This window comes from Pholis gunnellus, assembly GCF_910591455.1.
Source record: "Pholis gunnellus genome assembly, chromosome: 3".
NCBI lineage: Eukaryota > Metazoa > Chordata > Actinopteri > Perciformes > Pholidae > Pholis > Pholis gunnellus.
The window spans coordinates 3328753-3346451 of NC_136529.1; the positions used below are offsets into that span (position 1 = coordinate 3328753).

The window sequence follows — 17699 nt, forward strand, 5'->3', positions numbered from 1 at the left end:
CAATGACTGTATAAGCAACTTTTAAGTGAACTTAGCTGTCATTTACCGTTATTTTCTGTTCATTAATTTCTGTAGTATGAGTTTTCATTTTGCGTAACCATATGAACCATGTCAGACATCGCAAATATCAATAGAGAGGGTTAGGGATAAGCCCACAGATTAAGTGCAAGCATTATATTCAAACAAGAACCATAATGACAACCCATAAAATGAAGAATCAATCAAACAAAAACATATCTCGCATTTGTTCAGGCCACTCAGCTTTACATCATATCCTACATAAAGCATCGGGCTGAAACATGTAATTGATGAAATTGATTAGGTGATCGACAGAAGATTTTTCAACAACAATTGATTTTCCGTTCATTTATCAAGTAAATGTGCCATCCATTCTCATGGTTCAGGCTTGTCAAATGTCAGGATTTTTGTTTTTCTCCGTTTTATATAATTAATACAGATTATATTTATTTTTGATTTATATTATATATTACATATAAGTTATGTACCTTTAGATTTGGGACTTTTGGCGGGAAAAAGAAAATTAATTCCTGATATTATACAGAATACAACAGGATTAGTCAAAAATAGAATCAATTGACAACTAACAATAATTCAAATAAAATGTTGGCATATTACTGTATAAACTGAGTGTGTTTTAATGTCAAATATTACAAATGAATACAAGTTTAAGTAAAAGTTCCAAAAATCTAAAATAAATCCAAGTGAAACTTTGAATTACAATGCTTTTATATTGATTAGATAAATAGGTCAAACCACATGGCGCAGTTCACGTCCACAGGTCAACGTCGTCATGACGTCACCTGCATGACGCCCTCTAGCCCCGGAGACGATCCGGGATTCACTGTCACACTGAGCTCTTTTACCTGTCCGTGTGGCGTCCTGCGCGGCCGCCTCAGCCTGTTAACCTGCTGTATGTTTGGACTCCACCCTGAAGGAACAGAGTACAAGTGACAGGAGGAAGAACGCGGATCTACCGTACGGACTGTCCGCTCCTGTAACGGTACTGGAACTGTGCAGACATGGGAGCCGTTCTGGGAGCCTTTTCCCTCGCGAGCTGGGTGAGTTCTGACAGTGCCATTGACATTATTCACAACCACTGTTTATCATTGACGGGACAGGTAAGAGACGGTGACGTCATGAAGAGTGACCCGCAACAGGTATTATCGCTCCACCACACAGTGGCTACACACGCCAGACTCAATTCTAATGTCTGCTGTTTTAAGCCCCAGTCCTCCGCTCATAAGATACACAGCACGTCATTTAGTACTTGAGCTCGCGACTGTGGTATTGGTAACTTCTTCTCAATGCAGGACTTTTTTCATTATTCCATCATTGAATCGTCTCATTCTGTCCCCGCATTAGCAGGGAGACGGAAAGCCAAACTCCATTCAATTATCTCGCGCTTTTTTCTTTTCCTCACGTTGATTGAATATAGATTGAATATAACTTGAACTAGTATATGAAATATTTCCGTTTAGTGGTTGTTTCTGCACTTAACCTGATTCGCTTTGCAATGCATCATTACGTCTCGTTTCTATTTCCACAAAGCGAAACTTATTCTGGCTCGGTAACGCGTTAGAATAACCTCTATGTTCGTTCAAGGCGTCTGTTATAACGTGTTCTCACGTGACGGACGGTACAACAGGAAGCCCACGGCAAAGCAAGGGGGTAATCATAACACACGTGATTAATTGGATTAACTCATCGGCGTTGGTGTAAGGCAGGAGCAGAGCAGAGCAGACGATCCATATCACACACATGATCAGGACAACAACGTCCACAGCGGGGACATTCGCAGGAACACAGCAGCAGAGTGGATAGTGCAAACGAACAACAGACATAAGTAAAAAAACAAGAAGTATAATAAATAGGTAATCACACAGTAAAAGTAGTGCACTGAAAAGTAAAATAAGTAATAATGAAGAAAGGTACTAAAAAGCACAAATATATAAGAAAACTGAAGGGAAAGCTCAACGGTGAGCAGGAGCTGCCACTCCTGTGGCGACTCAGGATTCATACAGAAATATATAAATAAATAAACAAAACAATGGAAACATCACAAGTTGTCCAATAATCAGACATTCCTGGTATTAGGTGAATGGTGATTTAAAAACAGAAAGAAGAAACATATTCTCACAGGAGCTGTGTATATGTATTTGATGAATAAATAAATAAATCCTGTCTGTGCTTTTCAGTAGAGGACTGTCAAATCTGCAAAGCTCAAGCAAAAGTAAACACCACGTCTCAGTGGATTGTACTGTAATAAACCAATTTCTGTGGCCCGGTTGGTCATGTACTGCCTGCATGTTATCTGGCACACCCCGGCCTAGTCTGTGGTTGTACTAAGCTGACCTTGTCTGGCTGGCAGGGGTATTAAGTTGTTGACAATCCTCCCAGGCCTCCTTTGTCTCTTGACTCCGCTCAGTTGTTGGTGTGGCAGAGAGAAACTGAAGCAGTTTATTGTAACTGAACACACAGGCTGTTTGAGCACTGTGCCGTTTTTTTTCATTGAAGTAAAACAACTGAACATTAATAGTCCTCTCCAGAGGGTCCTTTACAGGATCACAATCAGTATTTGTTCTCTACAATATTCAGAGCATTATGATAGCAGCCAACTAACCATGTATTGCTGGTAGATTAGTTCAAGAGTTGAAAGGCAGCGAGACTAAATAGCAGATTGATGCAATCTTTTAGTTCAGACACAGACCCAGTCAGTGATCATCAGATGGTACTGCCTCGGCAGATGACTCTCAGATGATGGTCTTCTCCCTCATGTTGAATCTGATTCACCATACTGACAAGCAGAGAGAAGCCATTAGCCTCAGCCTCCTGCCAATTAACAGAACGACATGGGAAGTTTTTTATGCTCTGATATCTCTCACTGCTCCTCACATGCTTTCACAGGGCGATGACAATGGTTCACTGTAAAATACTGAACATTACCCACAAAGAAGATCACCAAAACTGAGTTTACAACTAAAAAAGGCTGCTTTATCTGAAGAATGAATTCATATGCTCGCTGTTGAAACATTTGTTTAATACAAAGAAGAAGTTCTGCTCCTGGCCCGGGGGAGGAGCCGGATTTGGGGTGTGTCTGTGGAGGCCCCGCTGGAGTCCAAGCTGAAGGAGTTTCTGGTGAACCTGCGTGCCGTAAATCGCTTGACCCGATTTGACAGAGAATCGGACACGATAACTCTAAAGAAAGAGCCAATTTTCTCGCTGAACGCTCTGGTTTGCTTATGAAGGTCATACAGGGGCATCAGTATTAAACTGAGACTGTTTCATAACCGGTTAAAAAGTTCCTCGTACTTTAATTATATCATTCAGTAAACCTGTATGGCATCTGCATATTTGTATTTTTGTCTTTCACAGGTAGATGCTGAAATGTATGCTTTTGTCTGTCCCCAGGTGCCGTGCCTGTGCAGCAGTGCAACCTGTCTGATATGCAGCTGCTGCCCGAGCACCAGGAACTCCACGGTGACCAGGATCATCTACGCCTCCATCTTGCTGCTGGGGACCATCGTTGCCTGCATCATGCTGTCGCCGGGTGTGGATGAGCAGCTGAAAAGGGTACGAGTGGACTATGGAGATAAAGAATACACATTCTACTCACAGTAACGCTCTATTTCTGTGTCAAACAGAATGGGAAGTAATCATATAAATGATAAAGTTTACTCATATTACACAGTTGTTAATGTCAGCTAACACTATATGCACAGGTTTAATATTGCTGTAGCTGCCTGCTTATTGTTCTCACTTAACAGCCGATGCAAATACCCAGAGAGATGGCTCGTTGTAGCTCTGAATGATATCCACCACACCAGGATTTTTAAGGCTGATACAGATTTTCAAAATCAGAGCATTATATATAGACCAATGTTGTTGTTTTTACATAAACATATGCATTCATACAAATGTGAATGCATACATACATAAACATTTTTACGCCCCAGTGACACCTTTGACTTGAGGCATTATGTCTGTCTGTCTGATAATGAGTGATTATCTTTGATTTATTATCCTGTTCTTCTGATCAATCTCCGTATGGCATCACTAACGTTACCTGCAGTGGACGAGGATGGACGGCTGCTCCACAAACCGTAGAAAACTGAGCGTTTGTGCAGATTGATGCCCATTGTTTATACGTAAATGTTCAAATGTGTCCTCCTGTTATGTGCTGTAGATCCCAGGCTTCTGTGAAGACGGGGCTGGCTCTTCTATCCCCGGCCTGCAGGCTGACGTCAACTGTCAAATGTTCGTGGGCTACAAGGCTGTGTACCGCATCTGCTTTGGCCTGAGTATGTGGTTCCTGGGGTTCGCCGTTCTTATGATTAACACCAAGAACAGCAGAGACCCTCGAGCAGCCATCCACAATGGGTAAGCACTGCAGTAACACCCAATGTACTTCATTACCAACACGTTGCAGTGGTGTGTCTCCTTTCCTGCTTCTGTTTTTAAAGACTATCAACCTCAACATTTACACTGCAGGTGTTTCATGCGTGGAAGGTGCAGAGACAGAGTAGGCCTACATCAAACACATTAACTAAAAGAGAATTAAAGACCTTTGGCTTTCTCTGTCCTCTCAGCATTTGTGCACTGTAACACCAGGTCAGAGGTGTTATAAGCTATACAACATGTCGTTCAGCAGATGGCCTTTGTCCTGCACACACTGTTGAAGTCCTAAGATTCTTCTACTCCCTTTACTTTCCAGTCCAGGTTGGATGGATGGATGGATGGATGGATGGATGGATGGATGGATGGATACTTTTTTCATCCCCAGGGGGAAATTTGTGTGTTACTGCAGCAAGAATATTAAAAAATGCACAATATATATACTAAAATAACAGAGTAGGACATATTATATAAGAAGATAAAATAACAAGAATGCACAGTATATACAATGAAATAGAATAGTGTACTAGGTAATACTAGGTAAAAATCAGTAGTGCAAAAAATCAACCAGCAGCAAACAACAATAGTGTAGCGGTGTGTAGTTATGTGAAGGATGATCTGGCCAAAGGTGATTTATTATACAGTGTTATAGCAGAGGGCAGGAATGTTCTCCTGTATCTGTCCTTGTGACAGTGGAGCTGGATCAGTCTGTTGGAGAAAGTGCTCCGCTGTCCCTGCAGTAGGTGGTGGAGAGGGTGGTCCAGGTTATCCAATATGGATAATAGTTTCTTCAGTGTCCTCCTCTCCACCACCTGTTCCAGATAGTCTTGTTTGCAGCCAATGATGGAGCCGGCCTTCTTAACCAGTTAATTAAGTCTGTTGGTGTCTCCGGCTCCAATGCTGCTCCCCCAGCAGACTACGGCGAATTACAGTGCACTGGCCACAACAGACTGGTAGAACATCTCCAACATCTTGCTGCACACGTCGAAGGATCGAAGTTTCCTCAAGAAAGAAAAGAAAGAGTCGACTTATCCCCTTCTTGTACACAGCGTTGATGTTGGTCTTCCAGTTCAGTCTGTTGTCGATGGAGACACCCAGGAACTTGTACTCTACCACCATGTCCACATCCTCTCCCAGAACTCTCAGCGGTTGTGGGGCCTTGGTGGAGTCTCTCCAGCTGTCTCCTAACCTGGCCAGTCGTCACAGAGAGGGGGGGGAGGGTCATGGTGTCCCCCCTTGAAGTGAAGGGCTCTGAGTCCATGCAGCTCACCAGGGGGGACAGAGGGGGAGGTGTTTGGGAGGTGTGGTGTGTGGAGGAGACAGATGAGGGCTGTGAGCTAAACCTATTGAAGAAAGAGTTTAGCTCGTTGGCCCTCACCAGGGAGCCCCCTGGTTGACTTCCTCCAACCTTGAAGCCAGTAATCTGCTTCATCCCGCTCCACACCTCCCTCACATTGTTCTGCTGGAGTTTGGCCTCCAGCTTCCTCCTGTAGGTGTTCTTGCACTCACAGGTTAGTCCATGCCGCTATTTCAAGCGTCCGTAGCAGCAGAGATGGGCAAAAATACATCAAAATGTATTTTGATACAAAATACAAAATACCCCCAAATGAATGAATTACAACAAAATACAAAATACTGGTGCCAGAAAATGTAACAAAATACATGTATTTTGTATTTAAAATATAGGAAATACTTTTTTCTGGATTTTCCGTTTTCTCACAATGTGGTATAGCAGAGCATTCAGGTTTATATAATGTACACAAAGCTCTGGTGAACCCCACAAAAAGGAAGAACAGTCACAGAATGTCAGTGTAACTTAGCAAAGCTATTGAAAGACAACAACTTGATTGATTACGTATATATATATATATATATATATATTTATTAATGGGACTTAACAGCCCATAAACTTCGGCTTTGTATCAACAAGAAAATATTCATCACATATGACATACAAGCTCCCAATCTCCCTCTTCCTATAGCTAGCTACTCGACTGATAAGCTAACTTGCTAAACACTGGCTATGCACTAGCCTAGACAGCATGCTAGCGTCATTAGCATGTTAGCATCGATCGCTAGCATGTTAGCATCGATCGCTAGCTTGATATTATAACCATCACTATGTATATACGTAGCCAGACCCAGACATAAAGTATACATCAAGCTAGTTGACATCTGTCACACTCAGATACAATATTTAACTTGACAGACAATCCGTTGAACTTGAAGATCTGAAGACTGAACTCGTGAACTGTTTTTTGATTCGTGGAGAAAGTATTTTGAGTATTTTAAATACAAAATTACTCCACTCTAAAGTATTTTGTTACAAATTACATTTGATTTTTAATCGGCCCTATCAAATATAAATTACAAAATACTCAAAAGTAATTGAAATACGTATTTCAAATACAAGTAATAGAAATACTGCCCATCTCTGCGTAGCAGGTAACTCCAAGGCCCAAATAACTCAGGATTCAATTGATTCAGTACAAGCACCTGTAATGGTAACATATATTTTACAACTACGTGTCCTTGCTGTGAACCCGAAACTTACATGAGGTTGAAACTATGCAGTAATGAGGAACTTGTGGTTGAAACGTCTCGTCTTACCTTGAATGTATCGAAACTGAGGAAGGCCAGCTGCATACAACAGATAAGCCCTCGTGGGTGCGACTCCCTTGACAGATAACTTGTTGCTGTATATATAAAGGAGCTTGTGTGATACATACTTTGAACCTTACGTTACAGACTACTGAATTTGTGGTGCATTTTTCCCTTGCATGTGATTGAATCTTTTGAAGACTTTATTATTGATTTGTGAACAAAACTCTCTTCTCCCGATTAACATAGAAATCTTCCATCACACACCACACAGATTTATCTGTAATGCGAACTTTAAAGAAAAAAAACAAAGAAAACAGATGCCTACCTTCTGCTCCGACAGGACGATCTAATCACTTCCTCGTACCACTTCGCCAATCCGCATTTCTGCATCGTCACCATTTAAAAAAAAAGGGGATTGAGGGGATTTGTTTACGAACGGGGTATGTCTGTGACAGGGCTGGGGATGTGTGATGAATTAACATATGATAAACTCCCGTGGTAGTGATAGCTACAGTAGACTACATGATAAACAATCTTTTACTTCTATGTTTTTAGTCAGTGTCCCACACAACCATTGAGTGGTCATATTCAGGCCTGTGAAACAGGTTGCTGTGAGTTGTCCGTGTGGGAGCCTACTTGTAAAAATGCTGTTATTATTTTGCTTGACTGAATGCTAAGCAACTTTTGTGTTGCCTTTACAATGTTTTTATGTTGACTACATTTTATGTGAAAAGGTAAAATGGGACATGCAACAATCAATCATAGTAAACAGATTCTGGTTTTGTACGTAGGCAACGGGACAAGATTTAGCTATCGGCAGTGTTCTTTTTTTTTTTTTGTCCAAATAGTACTGAATAGTCACGTCCCAGTGGACTTTGGTTGAATGTAGGTAAACTCTGTGGACCCACCGGCTATCATCTGACCATGATTTAGCTTTTTATTGGATTCAAATTAGCTTGTCAACTGGCAAATTGTGAAAGAACCCGGTCGCACACCTCCAACTCCAGTCTCACATCTTAAGTTGCTAATCGGTGCAATGAGCAGCGCACGGAAAAGGAATTCTTGGCCCAGATATCTGCTGGCTATACCAGAACCCATACAGCCCATTGATCCCAGAGGCTTATCGGACATCAGACCAATAGCTGATGGGTTCTGAGATTATGCAACAATATAATCAAAGACTTTTTTATTTTTCAAATGAAATAAAAGCATGTCAGTAAACTATATATCTGGCCCTCATGATTCTCATTTCCCAGTGTGGTCCTTAGTGAAATAGAGTTTGACACACCTGATTTAGTTCATACAGTTAAAGAAAAGTGAACAACAAATGCTCATCAAAATCATTTTAGTTCATGGGCCACATACAGCCAATTTGATCTCAAGTGGGCCGGACCAGTAAAACCGTTGCATGGAACTCAATGAGTTACTACTCCTCCAAAGGTTTCCCTTTCTTTTAGTGTCAAGAAGTACAAGTACATTCTGAAGAGTGTGTAGGTGAAGCATTAGGTCTTTTTAATTTGACTCATTTAGCGGCTAGCTAATTAGCTCGCTGACGTTAGCTTGCTAATTCCACATTACACTGGTTACCGAAAATGAGCAAAAACCGCTTCGGAGATGGGTTAGGGTTTGAATACGAGTAACTGCTCGGAAGCTGGCGCACAGCTCTCCTCCCGGCGAAGTAGTCTCCCAGCGGTGGGCAGTGAGGAGCAATGAACAGTAAATTCATCAAATTCAGTGGCCCATGCCATATGACTGTTTACCAAGGTACTGTAGCTAGCTGTCATCTGCTCATATTTGGTCATATTTGTTGACGCTGCGTCAAGGTCATATGGAAGTGGGCGTGGTTTCATCTCAGCCACATGGGGGATCCACCTTTGGGGATTGTTGAAAATGCTGAAGTGGGTGGACTTAGGCTCAGACCTGAGGGTGAAGTTACACTTTAACCTCTGTGAAGAAATAAGAAGTGGTTGTTACCACTTTTCACCTTTTTGACCAATAAGTTGGAATTAATGACTTCTCTGCAATTTCACACGTTGGTCATCCAGTGGGTTTGAACAAGGCGGCAACCTCCGGTTCTGCCAAGCGAAGCCGATGTGGAAGAGTCTTAAAACTTATATTCTCTCTAATGTCCATCAGGGGGCGACTCCTCTGGTTGTATAGAAGTCTATGAGAAAATGACTCTACTTCTCTCTTGATTTATTACCTCAGTAAACATTGTAAACATGAGTTTATGGTCTCAATCTCTAGTTTCGAGTCTTCTTCAATACAGCATGATGTTCATTTAGTAAATTATGGTCCATTTAGCAGAGTATGGTTTAGGGCGGGCTTACTGTGATTGACAGGTTGCTACCGCTACCAGAGCCGTATCCAGCATCACTAAGTCACTCCTTTGCATTCCAAATTTGGTAACTACAGTTCATCGGTTGCAAAAAAGCCAAGATGGCGTCGTACGTATTTCAAGAGGCTCAGCTCTCCAGTCAAAGCCAATTCATGCAATTCTAAGAATGTTGAATGAACCCAGTATTCAGACATGTTTAAATACACCATTTTGGAATGGGCACAAATAACATTACATACATTTATACTGTATGAAAAACACTGCTTGGTTTGCGCCCCTAACTGCATGTGATTATCATAAAGTGAACAGGTCTGTAAAGGAGAGACTCATGGGAACCATGGAACCCATTTTTATTAACATATCTTGAGGTGAGAGGTCAGGAGACCCCTGTGAAAATGGCCATACCAGTTCTTCACTTACCAAAATTTGGAGCGTTATTTAGCCTCCTTCCCGACAAGCTAACATGACATAATTGGTACCTAATGGATTCATCAGGTCGTCTAGTTTCATATGATGTCTCAAGCCAGCTACAGCCTCTTAAAGACCGTTATGTCGGCCAATAAAACAGAATAATGCTAGCTAGCTAGATGGCTTTACATCGCAGCTTTGGCCTATTCCTGGAGTATTGGATACGGAGTGGTTAATAAACAGTCCAGTACACAGTAACCACATGGTTCCTCTGCTGATCACTCAGCAGCTGTCACACATATAAACCTTGTTGCATGTTATTCTATTGTTGAAAGTATCAAGTGATGACATGCTTTGGTTATTGTTTGACTTTGAGGATCACGAGATAGATGTGCTCTTGATAGAACTCTAAAATGTATGTTTATGTACTTCTACTGTGTAATTTGTTTTCAGATTTTGGTTCTTTAAGTTTACTGCCTTGATGGCCATTACAGTCGGTGCCTTTTACATTCCAGATGGGCCTTTTACCTACAGTAAGAACTTTATCTTTTAAGTTTTTGGCATCTCAGATCTTGACATCCAACGCGCACAGAGTTGTGACACTGCATGACAGAGGAGTAATTGAATGTCTGTCGTCGCAGCGTGGTTTGTCGTGGGCTCCGGTGGAGCTTTCTGTTTCATTCTGATCCAGCTGGTGCTGCTGGTGGACTTCGCCCACTCCTGGAACGAGTCCTGGGTGGACAAATTGGAGACTGGCAACTCCAGGTGCTGGTATGCAGGTCAGTGACTCAAGCTGTGGCACAAACACATGCTGCTTCCAACTGTGTTCTGAGTGTGCACTTTAAAATTCCAAAATGAAACATGCAGATTAAAATTTGTTGATTTTTTTAAATTTGGGGTGTTGATGGACATGACACTTGAATGATGCAAAACACAATGGAAAACTGCTCGCAGCTGAAAGAAACATTTAAAAACTGTGGGTGCTGGGACTGAACACTATAAATTCGAAATATATTGTTTACTTATATACTTCGTTATAAGTTTTAGGCTATTTTTGTATCAGGTAAGGTAAATACCTTTTCTACCTTTGGTTTTCAGCTTTGCTGGCGGTCACGATCCTCAACTACATCCTGTCATTTATTGCTGTCGTGCTGTTCTTCGTCTTCTACACCAAGCCTGATGGATGCTTCATAAACAAGTTCTTCATCAGCTTCAACATGTTGTTCTGCTCCGTGGTCTCTGTTGTCTCTGTGCTGCATAAAGTACAGGTAAAGTACTTCAGTGTCAATCATTCAGGCAGGCGTGAGCAGGCGTGAGATGCAACAATACAAAAATGTGCCAGGCTTTTGAGATACACAAAGTGGAAAAACAGCAGAGTATGCTTTAAGGCGGGGCTACCTTGTGATTGACAGGTTGCTACCACGGCGTTGTCCACTCTGGGAGTTGTCCGTGTTTTTGTCTTAAACTTTAACCCTTTTACACACGCTACATCCACACTAATACGTTTTCATTTAAAACCGGGGTGTTAAAACAAAAATGATCTCTGTCAACACGGTTCCAGCACTGTTTTCTCAATGACTTCCGTCCATACTAACATGCCTGAAAACGAATGTCGCGTGACTATTCACGTACACTGGGCATGCGAGTGCCGGTGTAAACAGGAAGTAGATTGGTTCTTTAGTTACAGAAAATACAACAGAGTATTATGGTAGTCTTTAATAATAAAAGGTCGTGCTTGATACTTAAGATCTTCCCCTATAAACTCAAACATACAAATTTAATGGAGAAAAAAAACAAGTTTTACACACATTTCCACAAGAAAGCTCAGTAACGGCTGTATTTCTTAAGGAAATTGAAAAAGAACAAAATGCCCTTGCCATGTTCTTGTTAACCTTTTCGAGAGGAGTAGTAGAATGCATCCTGACTGGAAATATTACAAACTGGCATGGGATGTGCAAGACCCAGGACAGGAGGGCATTTCCGCTTGAATCGGTGAGGTGAGGTGCCTGAGCAGAGCCCAATGGATATTAAAAGGCAATACCCACCCCAGCCAGCAGCGATACAGAGGTATCAGCTGCTTTAACACCAGACTACAGAGCAGCTTCTTTCCCCTGGCTGTAAGACTCATCCTCCACACCCATAACTACATGACATGGAACTTTCTGTTACGCTGGTTTTACACATTATCGTACCAGCGTCTTTTGCACTACCCTCATTCCCACCAAACCAAAGTCTCTCCTGGTATATATGGATTTGTATATAAGTAACTATATACATTGTTTTATTTAATTTTATTCTATTCTAAGATATATATTTGTATTTATGTTCTATGTGTTGAATAAGCACTGAACATTGGAGCACAACCTATTCCCAAACCTTGACAAAATAATCTCAACTCAATGTCCACTCACTGGCATTTTCCATACTTTCAGCCACATTTTACATTCTTCATCAGTGAATGGAGTTTGCTCAGTTATCATGGAGTATTTCTGACTGTTTTATCTGTGTTTGTCCAAAGGAGTCTCAGACACGTTCAGGTCTTCTCCAGTCCTCCATCATCACCCTCTACACCATGTATCTGACCTGGTCTGCCATGACCAATGAGCCTGGTGAGGATGTTTGCTTGTTGCCTGAAATGTTGCTTTAAACAATCATGCAGTTGTGAATTAGCAGAAATAACAGCCATCCATTTGCCCCAAACAAGAAACCAAACATGTTTCCGTCCTTGGCACTGTTGTTATGCATTGTTACAGTCATTTTAAAGAAATAGCATCCTTTTTATGCCATATGAGTATGAGTTATTGATTTTTGTTAGTAATGCTTTTGGTTGTTCTTTTCAAAATGCATGATGTGTGTTGTGGCAGCGCAACATGCTGTAGTTAAATAATTGATTCCTCCATAGAATGTGCAAAGGTATCCATGCACAAAGCATTGCATTTGATTTGGAAGGGTTCAAGTGTCATTTTCAAGCTACTTTCATGTCTTGTGCTCACACGTCACATAGAGCACAGAAGCTAGGGGGCCGCGGCAGGGTAACTTTGGAGTGATATAATATTTTTCATGAAGTAAAGCCTAAATTGTATAGTAGTATATTTATTTCTCCAAAGTCATACTTCAAACGAGCCAAACAATATTAGTCACTGTCTCCCACTGACTACTGCAATAGTACTGCAAGTTGAGTTGAGGAGCTCAACAGTCACAGAACATGTCACTTAGTTTGGTTTCTTATAGCTCTTTCTAGCAGGCAGCAACCTCCGGGTCTGAAAAGTGAAGCCAATGGGGAATTATCTTAAACCTGCATTCTCTCTAATGACCATCAGGGGGCGACTCCTCTGGTTCTATAGAAGTCTATGAGAAAATGACTCTACTTCTCTCTTGATTTATTACCTCAGTAAACATTGTAAACATGAGTTTATGGTCTCAATCTCTAGTTTCAAGTCTTCTTCAATACAGCATGATGTTCATTTAGTAAATGATGGTCCATTTAGAGTCAAATAGATCATAAAGCAGGGTATAGGCTTGAGGGCGAGGCTACCTTGTGACTGACAGATCGCTACCACAGCGTTGTCCGGTCTGTGTTTTTGTCTTAGAACGTCTTTGTTTTCAGTCCATGAAGTTAATTGTAGCATTTTGGTCGCCTGAAAATGTGTAATTCCGCATACTTAGCTCCACCCTCTCGATTCACTTCCGGTAAAAAAAGAAGATGCCGACGACAAAAAAAGGCTAAACTCAAGGCTTCAAAACTGTAGTCCACAAACAAATGGGTGACGTCACAGTGACTACATCCACGTCTGATATATAGTCTGTGGTGCCTTTTAAATGGTTCAATCTGTTATTTTTGACAGCCCCTTCATCCTGTCACTGCATCCTTGCGCCTTGCTTGGGTAAAAAGGTGGTTTGTAACACAGCTCAATACTCTGATTTTCTATCAGAATCAGTCTCTGTCATCATTCTAGCTGTAGATTTAAACATTGTACTTGTTTTTTCTCTCCTGCTCTCAGAACAAGAATGTAACCCCAGCCTACTGAGAATCTTCCAGCAGATTGCGGTCCCCACACCTGCCCTACTGGAGATGGAGAACCAGACAGCCGTAGTGATCATCGGCACAGAGGAACCAGTCCTGACATCTCCATACCTGCAGTGGTGGGACGCCCAGAGCATCGTGGGACTCTCTATATTCGTCCTGTGCATCCTCTACTCAAGGTGAGACAAGAAACAATGTGACCGATACTTGCAAACCATCCCGGTGTCAGTCTTCGGTCACAAACTCATGACTAAGTCTAGAAATGTTCTCATGACATGACGTGACGGTTCTGGTTAAGTCAGGCACTTTTTCAAAGAGCAAAGAAAGCTTTGCCTCGTTTCCACTGAGATGATTTAATTAGTACGGGCTGTCTCTAGGAAACTGTAAAAATGTTTGTCACAAGACTCTCTTTACAGTTCAGCACATGCAAGCCCTCTTCACTGTCATAAACAAATGCATGAAACACAAAACAAATAAAATGATGTGACAAACACTTATTCATCATTTATTAACGTTGAAAAGATTATAATTCCTTCTCCATTTCAAAAGGAATGAAGTAAACTGAGTTTCAAAGTTTAGTCTCACCTCAATTTCTATTTAGTTTCTGTTCTGGAGCTTTCAGTCATATCTTATGATCTTCATCTGCCAGTTCCCTTTTCCAAGGTCGTGAATGATTCTTGAATCTCAACTTTTTAACCAACAATGTGGAAAAGTATTTCCAGCACTCAGGGCGAAAAAAGATTCAAGTCTGCTACGAGGAACTTTAATTTTGTGTTGATTTTGTGTCCCTGTGGACTAAAGCTGAAGTGCTTCAGAGCACCAGAGTCCCTTCAGAAAACCTCTCATGTTACTGCAGCAGGGTCTGACAGTCTGCTCCTCTCAGTCCTGGTTCTGGTCCTCCCGTGCCTCCCTTCCCTCCAACGGGCCCAGCAATACGGGCTAACGCTCCATCAGCGTGGTGTCGGTGTCGGTGAGGACCGAAGGAGCAGAGAGGAGAAGCTCTGCTCCTGGAGGAGGAGGAGGAGGAGACGCTGCTCCCAGGCGCTGAGCTCTCCTCCTCCCTCCGGAGCTCCAACTGCAGCAAAGCCGGATCTGGGTTGGTCCACGGTGGACTGGTGTCTGCTGGAGGATCTGGGTCTGTCCACGGTGGACTGGTCTCTGCTGGAGGATCTGGGTCTGTCCACGGTGGACTGGTCTCTGCTGGAGGATCTGGGTCTGTCCTCGGTGGACTGGTGTCTGCTGGAGGATCTGGGTCTGTCCTCGGTGGACTGGTGTCTGCTGGAGTCTGAGCTGAAGTTTCTGGTGAACCTGCATGATTTCATCTGATTTGGCAGGAATCCGACCCTGTGGCACCGATGACGAGCATTAAGAATAACTCTATAGAAATAGACAATCTTCTCTCTGATGGTCTTGTTTACTTAAGTAGATCTGTTAACAATAATAACCACTTAAAAGTTCCTCATAGTAACTTTAAAAATCTAATATTCTATGTTAACTGGACAAAGTCCATCTGCAGAGGAAGATCATGCGATATGATCAAAAGTCCCAGAACAGCTACTAGATGGACCTGAGGTGACATTTCCTTGTCAATCTTAACTTTGCTCGAGTGGCTAAAGAAAGATTTTAAGTAACCAACTATATCAGTATGATAAATGTATGATGTTGTGGTGTGCACTTCAGGCCCATTGCAAAGAAACAGCACAGTTTGGACATACAGTATCCATCTATCTCTTTATTCTTCCCTCAGCATTCGTTCGTCCAGCACCAGCCAGGTGAACAAGCTGACCATGGCCTCCAAAGACTCGGCCATCCTGGCTGAGGGCGGCAGCAGCCCTGACCTCTCAGAGGAGTCCACAGGACCCAGGCGGGTGGAGGACAATGAGCGCGACATGGTCCAGTACAGCTACTCCTTCTTCCACTTCATGCTCTTCCTGGCCTCACTTTACATCATGATGACCCTCACCAACTGGTACAGGTCAGTCCTCCCCTTCCCAACACAGCCTATATATCCATCCAGCTGGATAAAACAGTTTGACAGATGTTGGATCTTTTACAAAAAATGTTTACAGCAACTTTAGACACAAAGTACATAGATATGGAAGACTGAGAGACCTTTTGTTGTGTTCGGTTCTTGACAGCCCGGATGCAGACTACACCATAACCAGCAAGTGGCCAGCAGTGTGGGTGAAGATCACCTCCAGCTGGGTGTGCTTGGCCCTGTACATGTGGACCCTGGTGGCCCCCATGATCCTCACCAACCGAGACTTCAGCTGATTAGTGACCCAGGCCCTGTCCTCCACCCTGTCCTCCACAAACCAGAAACTCTGACCACATTGCCTACGTCTTAATCTCAAAATGAACTCGCATTTTATACATTTAGCTGGAGTTTAGTTTTATTATTTTAGGTAAATAATTGGGTCTGGTTTACAGGTGCCATAACAGCTGGTACAGGTATTTACTGTAGTGAAAACATCCCATCTGTTTGTGTACATTTGTAACGTGAACTGAAGAATAATGTGAATTGTAAATCACGTTTTAAATGCTCCTAACAATGCTAGTCAGATTTAATCAAATACAAATATGTTCACTCTGCTTAGAAATACGAATGTATTACTGTAATGACAATGTAAACTGCACACAGTAGTAAGCACATATAGTTTACTGCTATGCCTTCCAATGCCTTATAGTCTGTAAAATGTGAATATATTAGGAGTAATATGAAGTACATGAGTGTAGGAGTAAACATGTTGGTGAACATGGCACATTCCTGCAATATGACTTAAAGTCAAGTTTCTGACAAATATTTATGGACCAAGATGTTCAGTGTAACGGTTTCTCTGAGATGTGATAGTTTCAGGTTGTAAAATAAATCCAAACAATGACCAACCTGCACTGAACACACAGATACAATCAGAAAGATTTCTTTAAAGCTGATATGAGTGAGGCTGTTATTATTCTTTGTGCATCATTGTATGACTCCAAATAGTATGCAAAAGCCTTAATGTTTATATTATGATTTTACTTGCAAAGAATTTGTATCTAAGAATGTTTTGTAAGAAATGTCTGGAAATGCTAATAGAATGGTTAAATATGTTAAAGAATATGAATCAAACCAGACGTATATGATACAAACGCTGACCAAATGCCTTGTAAGCCAAAGTGATTTACTGTAATCAGTATATGCTTCTGCAGTTTCTGTTCATTGATGTTTGCTCTGACTCTGCTTTCACAACAGAGATTCTCTGTAATAAATGAGCTGGTCCAACACTGGTCCAATCAATCATTGATTCATGCTTAAAAAGTTCATTATCAAATGATCCGTTTAAACAATAACTACTTCTCATCTACACAGATAATGCAGTGTTTCCACATATTCACACAGTACAAACTACAGAGATAAAGAGGTTTTAAACTTAAAACTAGAAATAAATTCACAAAACTGTCACAAATTCTTTGATTATATTATTAGGACATACATTCAACCACAATTTACAAAACATGCACTAAAGAAAAGAGTTGCATTGTCGAGTCAGAGTACTGCAGGAATGATGTATTTATGTAGGCTAACCAGGAAGTTGGCCTCGCACTGGTTCCTTCAACAACAACAACAAAAAAGGTTTATTATCATGAACACGTTTTGTTCAGCAAGATAATTTTCACAAATGAACGTAACTAAGATTTTTGAAGCTTGAATGCAATAGGCAGAAGTATAAAGTTTACGTTATCAAATATATATATATATAACGTATATATACGCTATAAAACTACTCCGTGGTCACGTGACTAGGAACCGCCTTTTTAAGACGTTTAACGTTAACATCTCTACAGCTTGTCAACCACAGACCAGCTTATTTCAGGCATCGAACCAGAAACACATTCACTTCGAGACTCATTTTCACGTTTGGGGCTCAT

The 17699-nt window shown here is 41.6% G+C and overlaps 1 protein-coding gene across 1 annotated transcript; it reads left to right on the top strand.

Annotated features, from left to right (window-relative positions):
* Nucleotides 1–978: 978 nt before the first annotated feature.
* Nucleotides 979–17054, top strand: serinc3 (serine incorporator 3). The gene is made up of 10 exons (XM_079184345.1): nucleotides 979–1079; nucleotides 3430–3591; nucleotides 4205–4398; nucleotides 10217–10296; nucleotides 10405–10542; nucleotides 10862–11031; nucleotides 12282–12372; nucleotides 13765–13966; nucleotides 15535–15762; nucleotides 15926–17054. Exons 1-10 carry the CDS (start codon nucleotides 1041–1043, stop codon nucleotides 16059–16061), a joined length of 1440 nt encoding a protein of 479 aa, XP_079040471.1. The 5' UTR covers nucleotides 979–1040; the 3' UTR covers nucleotides 16062–17054.
* The last annotated feature ends 645 nt before the right edge of the window (nucleotides 17055–17699 follow it).